The 18,064-nt window shown below is 45.3% G+C and overlaps 1 protein-coding gene across 4 annotated transcripts in view; it reads right to left on the bottom strand.

Annotated features, from left to right (window-relative positions):
• Positions 1-18,064, bottom strand: part of Mcc (MCC regulator of WNT signaling pathway) — a 369,600-nt gene that overhangs the window by 98,045 nt on the left and 253,491 nt on the right. For all 4 annotated transcript variants that reach the window (XM_041660361.1, XM_041660358.1, XM_041660359.1 and 1 more), the window contains one exon: positions 797-910. In XM_041660361.1, the coding sequence (XP_041516295.1) occupies positions 797-910 (114 nt within the window). The remainder of the gene's footprint in view (positions 1-796; positions 911-18,064) is intronic.

Raw genomic sequence — 18,064 nt, 5'->3', positions numbered from 1 at the left:
AATAGCGAGGCAGGAGCAAGAATCGGTGGGGCTGGCAGGTGGAGAGGATAAAGAGGAGAAATGAGGAGGAGGAAGGCGAAGGCGCAATGAGAAAACAAGGGGAGGAGGATGTCAGGGGCCAGCCACCCAGCCAGCCATGGAGTAAGAGTAAAAGATACACAGAAGTAAGAAAAGGAAAAAATCCAGAGGCAAAAGGTAGTTGGGATAATTTAAGAAAAACTGGCTAGAAACAAGCCAAGTTAAGGCCAGGCATTCCTAACTAAGAATAAGCCTCCATGTGTGATTTATTTGGGAGCTGGGTCTTTCCCCTTCCCCAAAAGGCAAGAGAGTAAGAGCAAAAATAACCAACAACACTTGTGTTCAACCCTCAAGTGCTGAATTCTACTAGGCTTCCAATGTGACCATAGGAGGAGGTGGGGCTTAGGGGAAATGATTAAAGAGGGTGTAGCCCTCAAGCACAGGATTAGTGCCCTGATATACAGAGAAATGAGAGATAGCTTCATTCTCTCCACCATCTGGGGATCTAGTGGGGGAGCTAGCCTCACTACGAACCAAACTGCCAGGTGCCATGATGTCCAGCACCCATAACACAGAGATATGTTAGCTGTTTAAGCCGTCTAGTCTATACTGGGGTTTGTTTCTCTTTCTTTTGTTTTTAGCAGCCCACCTAGAACCTGTGCTCACTAAATTCACATATGTTTTGTTGAAATTTACACACACACACACACACACACACACACACACTTACTGTTAAACAAAGAAATTAGACAAACACACACCCATGCAGGTCCCTTACCTGTGCCTTGGCCAACTTCTTTTCCAGCAGATCTCGTTCCCGCTCTGTTTGCTGCAGACGTTTATTCAGCTCTACTATGTCTCCCTTGAGTGATGCCAGGGCTGCCAAGTGGAGCTGTGGTGGCAGAAGGAAAGGACCCATGGTTAGACAAGCTCATTTCCTTCCCTTCCTCCAATTAGCATAGCTATGTAGGAAAAAAAAATCTATTACCCTAAAGGGGACTCGTCTGAAAATGGGAGTGCATTAATCTCAGGAACAACACACATAAGTCAGGGTCTTAGGTGAGCTGGTTATATAGTCACTGTAGATATAGCAGGAAAAGTCATTCCTGTGTGGGGTAGACCCGCAATTAGATGGTAAGTTCAGAGTAGAGAGCACAGCTCTTTATTCAAAAGGCTTTTCCTGAGTAAGTGTGATAGTGACAGCACTAAGGGGCTGCCTAACTCTAAAGCACAAGGTCTGAAGCAGGAGGATCTGAAGTTGGAAGCCAGCCTGGACTACCTTAGGAAATCCTGTCTGGAACAAAACTAAACAAAGCCCCCCCGACCCCCCAAAAAAAGGATAAGAGAAAGAGAGGGGTAGGAAGAAAAAAAGGAGAGGAAGGAAGGAAGGAAGGAAGGAAGGAAGGAAGGACGGAAGGAGGGAGGGAGGAAGGGGAGGGAGGGAGGAAGGGGAGGGAGGGAGGGAGGCAGGGAAGGAAGGAAGGAAGGAAGGAAGGAAGGAAGGAAGGAGGGAGGGAGGGAAGGAAGGAGGGAGGGAAGGAAGGAAGGAGGGAAGGAAGGACACAAAAGACACAGAGAAGAGCTGGGGGAAGGGAGGGACAGACGACGACTGGGGGAGGACATAGCTCAGTGGTGGAGCACTAGCTTAACATGTAGGCAGCTTGACTTCCCATCAGTTCAAAGAAAGGAAGAGCTGGTTTTATGAGTTAGCTCTTCTTCCAGTTGTTAATTTTCTTGCTATTAACTCCTTCCTCATCGCCTGCCAGATAGCCTTGATTGACTGGGTAGATTCTTTCTAAACTAATAGACTGACAAACACAATCAGAATCCTGATGCTACGTTGTGCTCCAAAGAGCAAACGTCCATCCACCCAGACACCATTCCCCAGCCATCTTGCTCAGGTTAACAGAAGCTGGAAAGAAAGTTCCTCAGTAGATTTTAATAGTGGAGAGCTAAGCATTATGACCAGAATCTGAACAACTTTGCATTCTGAATACAGAATTTGGCTGCATAGGCTCCTGTCCCAGTTGGGGCTTCTGTGACTCTCCAGGCCAGAGATATGAAGACTACAAAACACATTCACCACACCCACCTCGGGAGCCTTTGCCTGCCCAGGAACTGCGGATACCTGCCTTCCTATTGCAGCCTAGTAGGTAACTCAGGCTGCTCACCTCTGCACCCTGCAGTGTGCTGCCCCCTAGAAATGGAATCATAACAGATGCTCCCTCACATAGCCGCTCTGTAGCTTCCCCGCGGACTTAATGTGAGCTGAGACGGAAACAGATGTGTTCCTAGAGGATGGCCTGGCACGGCAGTGCACAATTCAAAGCAAAGATCACTAGCGTTTTAGCGCTGGGAGACCACTCTCCCTGCCCCCTGCTTGATGTGTTGGAGGTGGGCAGTAGCTTCAAAGCACTTGGGTTCCTTAGACTCCAACAGCAGTGTGACTAACTTAATTGTACACAGGCTACAAACCAACAGATCAATCGCTGATTTGAAACCAGGAACGCTTGAAATTTAAAAAGGAAATGCCAAGCAATCTGGTGGTATTTGCGTCTGGAGTAGGGCTAGGGCCCCTCAGAAAAGGTCACTTTGCTGTTGAGATACAAGGTTTATGTGACGGTTTCTCAGTACAAATACCACTGTGCTCCCGCTGTACAATCTTTCTGAGATTTGTTTTGTTTACAGTTTGGTGAAGAGAAAGGTTCAGTCCTTTCCATGGGGGCTGTTGCCTTAATTCCACAGCACTGGCACTAGCATGCCCCCTGATCGGTCAGGAGAACATACACCGCCTAATGCCTGGTGGGGATCATGAAACACATCAGGACCTCACACACGCTTAAAAAGACCCAGGCACAGACACAAGGGTCAATTCCGAGAGCCTGGTCAGCTTCTACCTAGCTCACTGGGGCTTACATCTTGGGTTGTCTGCAGGACTTGGAAGGATGGAAGGGAAAAGCTGGCATAGAATATTGCAGACCCAACATTACGAACTACGCCACAGGAGGAGACAGAGTGGCTACTTCCACCACAGCCACACCAGAAGGGTCCACAATAGGATCACACTCTCGGCGGGATGCTGGACCATAGCATGTGCACAGGACAGCTCTGTGCTTCCCCAGATGGAAGATGCTTCTCAATGAAGGGGGCAGACAGGTCCCAAAGAGTCTCCTGAATTTCAGGATGGTTTCTACAGACAAATATGAAAAGGCGTGTACATAAGAATGTGTTCAGCATGCTAAGATCTATGTGCCTCCAAGTTAACGAACATCTGTGATGGATATTAGCTCTGTGACCCCACGGAATGTCACACACTGGTGTGCCATGAGGACGGGATGTCTGAGAGCGAGGCAAGGACCACAGTGCTCAGCTGGGGCAACTGCAAGGCTGAGTCACTTTCTAAAGGCTGCACAGAGCACCTGGCACCGCAAAGCATGGCCCAGCATACTGCCGTACCCTAGACTGCATGACAGTAATCTGCATGAGTTGTCCATGGACAAAAACTTTGCTTAAAAGAAGTTTACAGGGCTGGAGAGATGGCTCAGTAGTTAAGAGCATTGCCTGCTCTTCCAAAGGTCCTGAGTTCAATTCCCAGCAACCACATGGTGGCTCACAACCATCTGTAATGGCATCTGGTGCCCTCTTCTGGCCTGCAGGCATACACACAGATAGAACACTGTATACATAATAAATAAATAAATAAAATATTTTTTTAAAAAAAGAAGTTTACATACATGATGATGAGAGAAATGAAACGCAACTCGAACAATAAATTGGAAAAGGCATTCTAATGGACACCCAGCGGGCTCTGGGTGGCTCGAAATTGTTTTCAGTATTTTTAATTCAGTGGATATTTTTAAAGGGAGTTATTTTTGTATTAAGAAAACAATAAAAAGTCCGGAAAGAGAATAATAACTGAAACAGCCTGTTTATTGTCTCGGTCCTTTGGCCCTTTTGATGGAAAGAAGACAGAATAAAATGAGTTCACTGTTGACCATTTCTCAACAAAAGCGCAGAAGGCAGCACTGCCCCCCACAGTCATGGGGCGCTCTCAACACATGTGCATGCCTGTTTGCCTGTCAAGTTTAAAGTTAGCAGGGAAAGAGAAGCTTCTACGTGCTCAGTGCTGGCACAGGCAGCCTAGTCCTGAATTCCACCAAGTCCCAAGGCTTTGGATGTCGTCTCTTAGATCTCTGTGAATTTTTAAACATTTTTACTTAATTGATTATTATTATCTTATCATCATCATCATCATTTTATTATTTGGGCCTGTATGAGTTAGGGTGAGCACATGTGGTGGCCCACATGGGTGCAAAGGTCAGACAGAGGAAAACACGAAGGATTCGTCTTCCCTATCCACTGTGGGTTCTGGGCATTGAACTTGTGTTTCCAGGTTTATGTGACAAGTGCTTTTACCTTCTGGGCCATCTCAATAGTCCTGTCTGTGAAGCTGGTGTGGAACCTTGTCACTGTCTATATACATTCGGATTTGGAACACACAGGTGACAAATGCATACATTCTCATGTCTCTAGGAGGAAAAGTCCCAGTTCTCTAGGTTGTTGACTGTGCTGCGGGCACCCAAATGCAGCTATACCACCTGGACATTTGACAACAGGGGAATAGTCAAGCTAGGCAGTTGGTATTTTTGGACAGTCTGTTCCTTGAGTAAACCTGAACTGTGGAAATAAAGTCTTAAGGATGAGGCAGCTAAGGTGTCCAGCTCCAGGACACAAGTGAGGACCAAGCAGACCGACTCTCCTGGAGGTTTTTCCATGCTGAGCAGATAAGCAGCCCCGTATATTATCGGCAGGAGACAAAGGGCGTCATGCTCTCTAAAATGCCCTTAGAATCCATCAGCCCTACAAGGCGATGAGTGGCCTCTGGAAGCACTTGCCTCCATTCTGCTTTTACTAACAATAAGGGGCAAACTAAAGCCCGCTCTGTTGAGCTAAGCAGGTATTCTCTGATACAACACAATATGACTATCATCATCATCATCATCATCATCATCATCATCATCATCATCATCCAGTGCTTGTGTCTAGGCTGTTAAACTCTACCTCTGTCACTTGGCTCATACTCCTGGGACATAGGCCTTTGAACAGCCCAGTCATCGAAGGATCAAAGGCTCCAGCAACATGGCAGGGATGGAGGACTGTGTCATGTGAAGCATCTCTTTTCAGTATGGGTACCACTAGGCACTCCCTACCATAGGCTGTGCTGGTCTTCCTGCCCTGTGTGGGTGACCTCATCCAGGGGGCACTTTGAGGGTGCTGTCCTTCCTCCTGTGCCTATTTGTCTCAGGAGGTGTTTGTATAAGCTGTGTCATTCATTCCCAGGATGCCTCTGTTACTGTTCTACTGTGGGATAAGGGAATCTCTGCTGTGGACTATTCCTTTACAATGTGTGACTATATATGTTACTGTGATTGGTTTAATAAAGAAGCTGACTGGCCAATAGTTGGATAGAACAAGGTTAGGCAGGAGAGACAGACTAGGGGAATGCTGGGAGGAAAAAGGGCAGAATCTGGAGTCGCCAGCTGACACACAGAGAGAGCAGGAAATGACATTAATAAAGGTACTGCTACATGGCAGAGCATAGATAAAAAATACGGGTTAACTTAAAATGTAAGAGCTAGTTAGTAATAAGCCTGAGCTATTGGCCAAGAGTTTATAATTTATATTAAGTCTCCGTGTCAGTTATTTGGGAGCAGGCAGCTGGGACAGGGAAACTTCCATATACAAATTCTATACTGCCCTCATTCTTCCTCAGTCCTCCATATAATGACACACTTTGGTCTTACATTTTATGGAAGACGATAGATAATGCCAACTCTTTCTTTTACACAGTGACCTCTTCATTCAAGGGTAAGAAACAAGTGCAACATTGGCTGAACACACACTGTTGGCAGAATGTTCTCTTTCCACACGTCATCGTATTCTACCAAACACACTGCATACAGCATCTCATTTAATCCCCACATGGTGATGCTCAGTGGCAGACATTATCCCTTCTTCAGACACTGAGGAAATTGAAGTGTGGAGGCTGGGTAGGAAGACGGCCCAAGGGCAGATAGCTAAGCTAGACAGATAAGCTAGCTTCATGTCTACTCCACTGTGTGCCTCAAGGAAGCTCCAGACTTGGTGTGTCATTGCTCTCTTGCCTTTGGAACACCTAAACATGAATGTTCTTGTACATGCATGTGGTTGGGTAGAGAAGAAATATTTGTACTGGTGGTGTAGTACCAAGATCTGTGGTACCCTCAGGCAGGAGCAGGGAGAGAAAGGTGAGCCTTTCTGTGGTGCTGATGGAACATTTAGCTGATTGTGGATCTGCATCTCTCCCTGCCTTCTAATACTCTTGTTCTAAGGCTTTGAGGATGGATTTATAATGTCATGTCTCTGAGACTCCTCCAAGCTTTAACCTGGCAGCACATCGCTTGTATGTCCTATCTCTGTGGGTAGTCAATGATCACATATGTCCCAGCTGTCCTTGCAAGGGGCAGGGACAAAGTGCGCCGGAAGGCAGCCTCATTCAGCTACCCCTCCTAGACCCTCCACGCGGCAGGAGCTCTGATTCAAACACACAAAGAACAAAATCCCTGGCACAAGGGCAGCACTCTCTGCCAGATGGATACAATCAGGCCCATTCGGTGGCTTCCTATTTGCTGCTAGGATTCCAGCTAGGGGCACCTGCTGGGTGGGAGTCTGAGAAAGGCTGTTCAGTCTTGAAACTTAAAACTCATTAAGCATCATCTACAAGATTGCACACTGCAAGCAAATCACTTTCTGCTGCCCTTAGTCAACTCCGAATGCAGTAGCTTTTTCTCTTTTCAATTTTCCTGCCAATTCCCTTGACAGGCCAATGGCCTCTGAGTTACTTTCTGAACCTCAGCTGAAATTCAGTTCTCGGAAAGCCCTTTCATCATGGAAGCACCAGGACACCAATAGGTAAGGGTGGATTACACAGCTGGTGGTGCCAAGTCACCAGTCCAAGGTCCGGGTACAACCTGTGAAGGCAGGCATCCATACCAGTGTCCCCAGACTCCTGTAAAACCACATCCTTACAAACAATTGTTCTTCTTAAATACTTCCTGTGAATAATGATTATTTTCACCATTTGATATTGAAATATAAAAAAATCTGAACAGTGGAATATATATATATATATATATTCTTTAAATGTACTATGTAATACTCTAACTATAACTATTAAATATTAGCAACAATGTTTTCCACTACACAAATTTTGACTTGTTTAATTTTTATGACAACACAAAATTAAGTGATGTACAAAGAGTTTTGGAAACACATTCATATAAAATAAAAATACCGCAATAGACTGGCTGTCCCTGCTAACATTTCAAGGTGGCTGCGCCCTAATGACACATCATGGAGGGGATGAGGATCCAGCAATTAAGCCCAGCTAATCAGGGAACATGAATATTTCAGCACACACTAAATACGGATGTGATCCCTGGGGCAGAAACCCCCGCAGAGAATCACATGGACGTGAGTAACAAGTTCCTCAACAAGGACTGCATTGTTCATAAATTTTTATATCGATCCAATTTAGCAGGTATTGAATTCCCCATTCTAGAGAAAACCAAGTACTTTTAATGGTGCAACAGTCAATAAACGTCACAGATCCGAATGGACCAATGTAGGCTTACAGTGATGGCTGAAGCACTCGGAAGGACCCTGGTGTTGTGGAAGGAGAACAATGACTTTTCTTGGGAAAAGCAGGTAAAGATCTGGAGAGCATGTGTTTGCACATCTGCACACGTACACACACACACACACACACACACACACACACACACACACACACGGGGCTTCGCACGCAGCTCAGGGTTTGTGTGTGCTTCATGTGCAGCTCGCGGTGTGTGCTCCCAGACTTTCAAAGTGCAGGCACAGCTACAATGGTGACTCCTCGAGGATTCAGGACAATTATTGCAAATGTATTCCCAGCTTCTTAAAGCTCTCTTAACGTGCATTATTTCATTTGAATAAAATACTTGTCAAGGGCTTGCTGCCAGGACACGCTCCTATTCCAGTCAGGGCACAGGCAAGCCCTGGCTGGCTTGACCTCCCCCAGGCATGCTGGCTGATAGGCCACTTCCCAGCTCTCTGGTACAGCTAATCCAAAGCTGTTGGCCAGGGGAGAGGAGACAGACTTTCAACTCCTGTCTCGAAGGAGCCGTGCCGACAGCCTCAGTGACAGCAAGCAGATAGAAAAGGGGAAAGGCTCGGGGTTCAAGTCTTCTCTCCTTTCAAATGACCCTCACCTAGTCAGGATCAGCCCACCGAGGTCACCTTGACCTCGCAACAGGAAGAAGACTGGGAAGAGCAGAGTATGGACAGATGATGAGAAAAGCAGAACAGGTGAGGTCACACAAAAGCCCGATCCTTGCGGAACCTTTTACTTTTTGAAGCCTCACTTTACTTACCTGTAAAATGGGGACAATGTTCATGCATACAGAGCTCTGAGGGTTGAACAAAATGCTGCAGGTGAGATTCTTGACCACAAAACTAGCTGCCAATGAGTTAGCAGCGTTGCTTGATCACTAAGGTCATCATGGTCAAATGACTTCTTTTTAAAAAAAAAAATTTCCTAAGAGGTGTCAAGATAAAATTGAACTTGGAAGGTCACTCTGCTGTCTCTCAGTTCACACAATCCCTGATTAAGCAATCAAAGTGAGTCTCCACACAGGTGCCTAGCTCACACCAGTCCCAGTAATCTATACTTCGCCTTTCAACACATGGGATTCAATGAACAGCTCCCTGACGTGACTGGGCCAGCCGGTAGGCACGAAGGCACAGCAAAGCACAATAATCCTTCAGAATCTGGGAAGAGGAGTCACCCTACCATACCTTACTTCCTGCGCTCCCCCCCCCCCCCGTCTTTCAGAGGGGGAGGGATGCTCAAAACATACCCAGTAACCTCAAAATGAGCTTCACGGACAGTGTCTCAACAACGAAAAAAGGAAACAGCGACTGTATTGTAATCTAGGACACAGACGTCTGCTCGTGACAGTAAAGACAACAGGGATGAGCGGCACAGATGACAGTGTGACAGGCATGGGGCACCAGGCTGCCAAACAGACAGACAGACACATGCCCATGTGTGCGCACACACCGACATACTCCTGCTCTAGTAGGAACACATAAACCCCATAACTTGGAGGTTACTATTTCCTATAGGATTAATACATTCCTTTGATTCTTTTATCTCCACTTATCCACCGCTGACCACCAGGGATGAGTTTTCTCTCTGTCACACAATTTTCTATTCTTTTATTATTTATTTATTTATTTATTTATTACCATAACTTGATAGTACCTAACATCATGAATTTGGTCTTGTTTCTGTTTTGGGTGAGTGATTTTGCCATGAGGGTTCTGTGGTGGCAGAAACATCGGGAATTTGGAAAATATCCAGTGGACGAGGAGGATAATATTTATTCAATAAATAAAGAAAAAAATTAAAATTCAAAGGAAAGAACATGCATTCTTTTTACCTACACTACCTACAGATCACATCTGCTGCACATAGCTGGCAGGTTCTTTCTATGAACAAATATACTTAATGTAGTTTATGTGAAATAATATGTTTAATGAAGAACACTTTTTGCTTAAAATATCTACTTGTAATTCTGGGATAAAAGGTCCTGAAATGTAAGCCACATTCCCAGGTTATCTCCGTGTGGCGTTCAGGTAGCTTTTTCATGTTCCCCTCCCCGCTCATGAACATATTTTGTTTTCTTGTCCCTGTTTAGAAAGTATTCTAGAGAATAAAATTAGCCTATATGTAATCTCTATACAGTATACCCAGGGAGATAAAACTCCTCTAGCAAGCTTCACTGGTCTTGCTTCAATGGTGCCTGAAGAGGGTGAGGGGGGCTCTATGTAATGTGGGTAAAGACAGCCTAAATGCTACAACCAAACAAGGGTTGTTCTACCTGGAATTCATTTGTTCTCCCAAGTGAGCCACACACCCAACGAATCAGGTACCACCCCCACCCCCCCCACCCCCCCACCCCGCCCTCCACCACCATCTGCCAACACTAGTCGGCCCAGGGCCTATGTGTTTCTCCATCACTTGCCAAATGACAAAGCTGCCAGAGCTGCAACACAGGGCAAGTGAGCCACAGAAGCCTGTGGTTGGCGTCTGGCTAGACAGCATTCCAGGCCCTTTCCTGTAAGGACTGCGTCTCCCGGCTCCCGCGAAGCCAGCCTGTCCTCCTACTTTGTATCTAGAAACCACAACATAATAGCAATTTGGACAGGCTTGCAACAGCTCAGCATTATTTTAACTGGCAGCATGGAGCCTCCCTTTCCCTTTACTTACATTTTATCATTTACAGCCTTGCCAGTGTGCATTCTTACAATACAAAATCAACCCCACCCCAGCTTCTTCTGAGTTCCCAGACCAACTCTGAAGTTAATAGAGTATAGTAGGCATAGTAGCAGAACTCACTGACTACTACAGGCAAGGCAACAGAAGACACGGGAAGGTCTCCTGAACCTCTGCCCTTCTGCTGTGACTCCCCAACACCCTGAGAAGAAACAGCCTAGTAAGCACCCACTGTGGTAGTGCGGGGGGGGGGGGGTACCCATTTGGGGAAATGACCATTCCTTTGCACACACAGATGCATGGGTTGTTTGTGACTTTCCCTGAGTAAGGCAAAACCCTGAATTTGAGCCAAGAACAGCAGCAGCCGGCAAACACTGCAAGCTTCTCCCAGACCCATGCCCGCCATGGTGACAGAGCCTCGTACAAGATACTTGTCCTTCACACAGCGTTGGAAATGGCAAGGCTGTCCTCCAGTCACATAGGATCATCTGCAATCTTAATTCTCCTGTAGTTCTTAAATAATAATAATAATAATAAAGCAGAGGATGGGGCGAGGGGAGTCTGTGTATCTTCTGAAGCTCACAAACCCCAGCCTGACCATCAGATAAAACATGCCACAAGGAAAGAGGTCCTTGATTTTCTGCCCACTCTGACCTCCTCGTAGACACAGCACTAGAATGCAAATGCAAGGGGCCCCTAAAGCTGCTTTAGTTGATTTACTGAGAGCAGGAAAATATTAAAGCATTCTAGATGATTCTAGGCTGTTTAGAAATAGGATGCTTCCAACCTCGATAAAGATAGCAAATGAGAGTCTCAGGGTAGCAGAGAGGAGATACTGCAGTCACAACAATTAAAGAAGGGCTCACACTGTTCAAACCGAGCCTCCCTCTGAAGAGATTCACACTGTCCATCACTTGATAGAGGACTCAACCCAGCAGTTTGAGAGGACTTTGGAGAATTTTTGTCTGCTATTCCGGAGAAGTCTTTTCTGGCCCAAAGAGTTACCATGAGACAAAGTTCTGAGACGCAGATTATGAGGTAGCATTAGTGAAATTACGGCTTACATGCAAAGCTCATGCTGAGACGGATACATGGGATTAGGGATGTGAAGCCATTCGGTGAGTCTGCTCATCCCCCCTCAACGCAGAGGGAGCACATACAGGACACCAAGCTTCATCCTGGGCTCCCGGGAAAGCATACCAAAGCTAAAAAAGATTATTCTACTTCAAGTGGGGAAAGGGAGGACAAATTAGTCACCCCAGCTGATGAGCACAGGGTGGACTCAAGTCCTAGCAGCCTATACGGCAGCTGATAATGGGTTTACATTTCAGCGTGAAGGTTTCGGGCTTACTGTAAACGCCTTTCCCAACAGGGAAGCTCGCTACATCTCAGAAGGTGGGCAGAGGTCTGGAATCACTCTCCTGGGAGACCGGTCTAGACGGGGGGACTCTCCTTTCCCTGAGTTCACACGAGTGTGGTCTTGCCTGGGAGTTCAGAGTATAGCCTGTCAGAATCCATTGCAGTGTGATGGTCTCTCATTTTACGCTAGCATGCACTGGGGCAAAAGGTGGGGGGCGACCAGAGGAGAGGGCATTTCTCTGTGTGTGAGAAAGACGACCAGAGGCCATACAACACCAGCACCCGTCCTGCCGCTTTTCATTCAGTCCTGGGACTGACTCCTAACAGCAACCAGAGCACAGAAATCACACTTTATTTCCCAGTGTGCAGCAGCCAAGAACAGAGGCGGTGACACACCTGCAGGGCCAGGGGCTGATGGATGGCTCAGAGAATGAGAGTCATGGAGCTGGGCGTAGACTCTGAGCAACGGAGCCCAGAAGCCATAACATCCCTTCCTCTAGGCCAACCGGCTTGTGTAGAGAAATAAACAGAACCTACGCCTTAAATCTGAATGTCTGGATCAAATATCTGGACTCTTTGGAGTCTATTTCCCCTCTCTCTTGGGACGGAGAAACTGGATCTATCACTACCAACTCCTGTCTCTCAATGGTCATCTTAGAGAACCTCAAATCATGCAAAAGTTTCCCATGGACCCAATATTTTTAAAATTAATGAACCTGACTTATTATAGGAATTACATTTTTGGGGGCAATTTTATGTTTACCAAAAGTGTACAAAGATTATCATGTCATTTCCAGGAGAAGCCGCCACCAAGTTTCCTTGTGACGCACTTCACACACCTGGTGCAGAAGTAAGCCAACGGCTGGCCCAGTCAAGCCTATTTCTAGCTTATTTATACTGTACATGTTTATCACCATGGCAACTAGGGAGTTCTAAGGTATTCATACCTCCAAGTGAAACCTAAAAATTTTGCTGAAAATGTGGCTTTTCCAGATAAATCCAGATGCTAAGTGAATTTTCACATCCATTTCGTTTCATTCCACTGCATCATGTGCCCTGTTCCTTGACACTTTCTGGGGGCGGGGAGACTAGAAACAAAAACAAAACACCTGAACTTGTTCCCTATGATAACCAATGAAAAAAAGATTTAAAAAAATACACACACTTAAAAGGCTTGTTTTAAAAAAATAAGCTATATTTCATTGAAATCTGCTGGAAGATAAGTATAAACCAGGCATGGTGGCGCACGTCTATAATCCCATCACCCAGAAGGATGAGGGGGATTTTGAGTTTGAAGCAAGTCTGAGCTCCATAGTGAGGTCCTGTCTCACAGCAAAGGCGATAACAAGCCTGTGGTGTAAATCATAAGACACATCAAGCCTTGACCTGTGGCAGGTTGAAATTCTACAATACACTGTATGCAAAACCGTCCAAGACTGAACGGAGGCACAACTAACAGCAAATACATAGTTTGCAAATCTGTCTGTAGTCCTAGCCCTCCTAATGGGTAGAGGCGGAGCAAATGGATCTGGATTTGAGGACGGAAGAACTTGGAGCTACAATGACCTTGCCACAAAGCTCCTTTCCTGGCCTGCACTGTATGCCTTACAGTGTGCAAAGCTGAATGCAGACTGGGTCAGGAGGAAGCATCTGCCTGGGCTGCAACAGCGTCTGTGACATTCTGCAGGAGACTCAGTAGACACAGTAAGCTGGGCAAACAAGGCTTGAAGACAAGCCCCTTTGCCCCTTCACCCCCTTCCCCAGCTCCAAAACCTCTCAGTACCTGTGTAACAGAAACTTTGGAAATGTCCTCATCCCAGAGTCACCGCCCTCTGTCTCAGAGCCAGAGGAAGAGGAGACACTGATTTGTGTTATGACTGACTTTCATGGGTGAGAAGAGAGGAGGAAGAGAGGAAGAGGGAAGGAAATAAACCCAAAGGAGAGGGGAAGAACAGAGCAGATGGCAACACCATATATACCACACCGACAGTCATTCTTCAGGAAGCCAAGAAACCCAGAAGGAGAATGAAAAACAAGGAAAAAAGCAATGAACAGAATAAGGTCTAAAAAATAAACCTGCCTCTTTGAAACATTTCCTTACAGGTCCTTTCCAATGCCCAGTTGTTCCAAAACCTTGGTTGTCATTCCCCCACCTGGAAGAGGCAATGGCAAGCATCCTAGGAACAGTCCGGCTTAGATGGATGGGGAGAGATGAAGGCTGCTTCCAGAAAAGAATATTCTCATTCCGACCCCTTTAGACTGCTCAGGTATAGAGTTAAGGGCTTTAGTGCACAAGATCAAAAGATCTCAGTGCCCACGGGGAGACACAAGGGCAGGCTTCAGTTGCCTTCTGAGGTGAGTTGCCCTAGAAGAAACATAAAAAGTTTTGCAACCAGGTTCTCCTACGCGAGTGTTTGCAGGAACAACCGAAGGGCTGTCTAGAAAAGAAAACGCCTCATTTCTTTAATCGTAGCTCTTCGGACAACAAGAGGCAATTTAGAGACTAGCCAGCAATGTGCGCAAGATTGGCACAGATGATGCCACTTACACTCTCTTCCAGCTATTATGCATTGCCCAGATTCACTTGGGCTAAACAGAGTTATTTCTTCTGGGATGATAAGTCTCTGGTACTTTGGCTACAGCTACAACGATAGGATTACACAGATGAACCACAATCCCCAAACTCTGCAGCAAATGTCATAGGATTTTCAGCAAGATGCACAAAGGGTTTTGTTGTTATTTGTTTTATGAGGCAGGCCCGGATCTTCATGGGCGGAGTAGTCAGCATGAGGAGTCTGAGCGATAAAGGTGGGTAACGTCTTCTCAGATGGATGAAGAGACCAACTTTACAAGGCTGTCTTTTGACTTCCACATACACTATGCACATAGGCACCTGCACAGAACACATCATTCACATACATACACACGAACACAACAATTTCTGAAAAGAGAATTATTGTGGCACCTTAATTATTTCCTATCATTATGGCATCCACTTCTTTTAAAAAAGAGCAATCATGAGATAGAATTGGTTTTTTTATTCAAGATTTCATCTTCCTTCTTGTCTTTGATTGGACTTTCTGCTCCATGGTAGAACCCCACTTTTCTTGTATAATGAGGCAGTAGATCATTTTCTATTTTTTTAGGCCAAGAAGCCACACTCCTGTAAAAACTACTCTGCACAAATGAAAGGAAGCTTGACGGCTGTTTTGGTGTCAGTCACTAAACTACCCCAGTGCCCAGTCTCTCGCCACACACCTATTTCCTCATCTGTCCTGTGGGTGCTAATATTGACTCTACCCCACTACTTAGGGACATGGGAGCATGAGGAAGCTTATTGTATCGTATGTTATGAGCTTGTTAAAAATGTTACATGACTCATTTCAGGTTATTCCCTTCTTGACGCCTTCAAGTTACCCTGATCACACTTTATTGGCCTACCTCTGTTTATAAAGTCTGACCGAAAACCATGTTAGTGCTGGGCACGGTGGTACACACATTTAATCTTAGCACCCTCAGAGGCAGAGGGAATCTCTGTGAGTTCAAGGCCAGCCTGGTCTACCTGGCGAGTTTCAGGTCACCAGGGTTACACAGTGAGGTCCCGTCTTACACGAAAACGAAAGAAGTCTTGTTAGAGACTGCAGTCCCTCTATGAAAGTTTTTATTTAGAGTGTAAGCCGTCATAGCTAATGTGCTCCACTCCACAAGAGCCTTCAGCGATGCTGACATTTAAGTGCATTTGGATCCCGATGACCAGATCCAGGGAGTTTTAGACCAAGTGCTATCAAGAACTCTAAGCTTGGGAGGGTCACCTAAAGAGTGGATGCTTGGCTCTTCTACTGAGTTTTCTGTATCATGACCTGGGACTCCACTGAAGTACTGGGTAAATGCATCGCCCAGACTTTGATGTCAAATATCTGGATGCATGCCTGAGCCATTTCCGGTTTGTGGTGGGAGCCTAACCATGTCCTGAACAGTTAGTTCTAATCACAACTGCTACGTCCACAAGAAAACTCCAGAGACAAGGTTTTCAAAGCATGATTACCACGTGGTTGAAGCTAATTTCCCATCAGACAAAGAGCCTAGAACCTAAGGACTAAAGGAAGAAGAGGTTTTATCACTCTGTACTCACTAGCTTGCATCTCTATCACAACATGTATTAAGCTTTGGTCAAGCAATCAGCCAACAAACAAAGACCAACAATGCATGTAGAAGCAGAAGGTAGAAACCTCTTTAAGCCAAAAAACCAAACTGGAGGCTCTGTGTCACGTATCACTGCACAAGTAGTAATTGGGCAGCTCCCAAGACTAAGTAAGGAACTCTGGAAACTGGGTGGGTTCTAGGAACCAAGAGCTTCAAAGATATCTGACCTACTTTTCACACCATGAGTCCTGAAGCTTGAGTGCTTACTCTATGACAGGAACCTACAGAGAAGGAATGCCCCCTCTGGGTCAAGGATGCCATGACCCATCTTTCAGTTTTTGTCCAGTCATCGATGCAGGACCTAGAAAAAGGTAAGATGGGAAGCGATCTGAAAGCTGAGTGATGGCCTTTGGTACTATGGAGTCTCAGGAAGGAAAAGAATTATAATCTAAGAAAAAAATATCGTAAGACTATCTAATACCATTTCTCTAAGTTCAAGAATAGAAGAGAATAGAAACGTGCCAATTAATAGACAGTTCATACCAAGTGAGCATTGCTCAGTTCACACAAGCAGGCCCTTGCCTTACCACTGACTGTGGTGGTTTGAATGAAAAGGGGACCCATTGACCCAAGGGAGTAGCACTAAGAGGTGTGGCCTTGCTGGAGGAAGTATGTCACTAGGGGTGAGCTTGGAGGTTTCAAATGCTGAAGCCAGGCCAAGGCTTTGTACCTGCAAATTCGATAAAGAATTCCGATGCAGCTACTTCTCCAGCACCATGCCTCCTACATGCTGCCATGCTTCCCGCCGTGACAATAATGGAGTAGCCAACCCTCTGAAACAGTAAGTCAGCCCCAATCAAATGTTTTCCTACATAAGACATGCTGTGATCATGGTGTCTCTTCACAGCAATAAGACACTGACCCTTTGACCACTTGAGACAACATTCAGAGTGACTGGCCAGCTTCTGCATCTGTGACCACAAAGTCATATAAGTAAGCACCCAGGCAATAGTGCACTTCTTCAAGTTACTGAATGTAACTTGAAGGTTTAGACTCTGGTATGTTTCATCCTCCCTTTCCTTGGGCTTGCTGCAAGTTGCTATTTCCTGTAGCTATATAACTAGGAAATTTTTTCTTTGTCTTGTACATGACCTCCACTTTGAAGCAGGCTTGTTCCCCTATAATGGTAGGGAGAAATAATGTTGTTTTTCTACTTCTGAAACTAACATAAGCCTAGAATGAATTAGACTATAAACTCCCACCGACACACACACACACACAAACCCAGTTATGTCTAAATGCTCCTCTTAATTCAATGTATCTGATGTGCTACAACTTGGCCAATCACCAATTTAGACAATTACTAAACAAGTGGACAAATTTCCTCCCTGTATAATATTATAGTCAGGAAGTTTTAGGGCTGGGGCTGTAGTTCAGGTGGCAGAGGGCTTGCCCTGTGTGCACAACACCAAGGTCAATCCCCAGCCCCACATAAAGCCAAGTGTGGTGAGGTTCATGGGGGGGAGGGCTTTGATTTCAAAATGATAGTTCGTCTTAATTTCCTTGATTACAAGAGGGTATATGAATCTGGTGAACATGTGGAGTTATTTATCTCTTTGTGGTCTCTGCCCATTTTGATAGGGTGCTAATTTTCAGTACTTGATACACGTGTTCACTGAGCACTGTACATACAAATGTCCTTCTCCATTTATGCAGCATTTTTAGCAACACTGTTTCATCTTTTTACATTTACTTCACAAACCCTTAAATGTGCACATTTTCCTCTGCTTTTTTGTTTAGGAAGTTGTTACATGCTTAGGTCAAATCAATAGTTAGATTTTCTTTAGTGTGGTTTTTTTTTTAATATAGTCATTTTTTAAAGCTTTCAGTTACCTAGAATTGCATTACATATATTAATTATACTCTTTACTTTGTAGTTTATTTAATGCTTATCCTAGTACTACTGAATAATTAGAGCTAAACACATTGTATTATGCACCCCTATCCCCATCTATTTTGGTTTGTCCAAGACAGGGTCTCACCCCACAGGCCAGGCTGGCTTTAAACACATGACTATCTTTCTGCCTAAGTCTTCCAAATGCTGAGATTACAGCTGTAAGCTACCATGCTCAGCTTTAACATGACTTTTAGGTAACAGTATTATAATGTCTACTGGCACATAAAAAA

Source organism: Microtus oregoni, unplaced genomic scaffold (assembly GCF_018167655.1).
Source record: "Microtus oregoni isolate MIOR12 unplaced genomic scaffold, Mior012 000011F_ref0000422, whole genome shotgun sequence".
Classification (NCBI taxonomy): domain Eukaryota; kingdom Metazoa; phylum Chordata; class Mammalia; order Rodentia; family Cricetidae; genus Microtus; species Microtus oregoni.
This window is presented reverse-complemented; position numbering and strand designations above follow the sequence as displayed.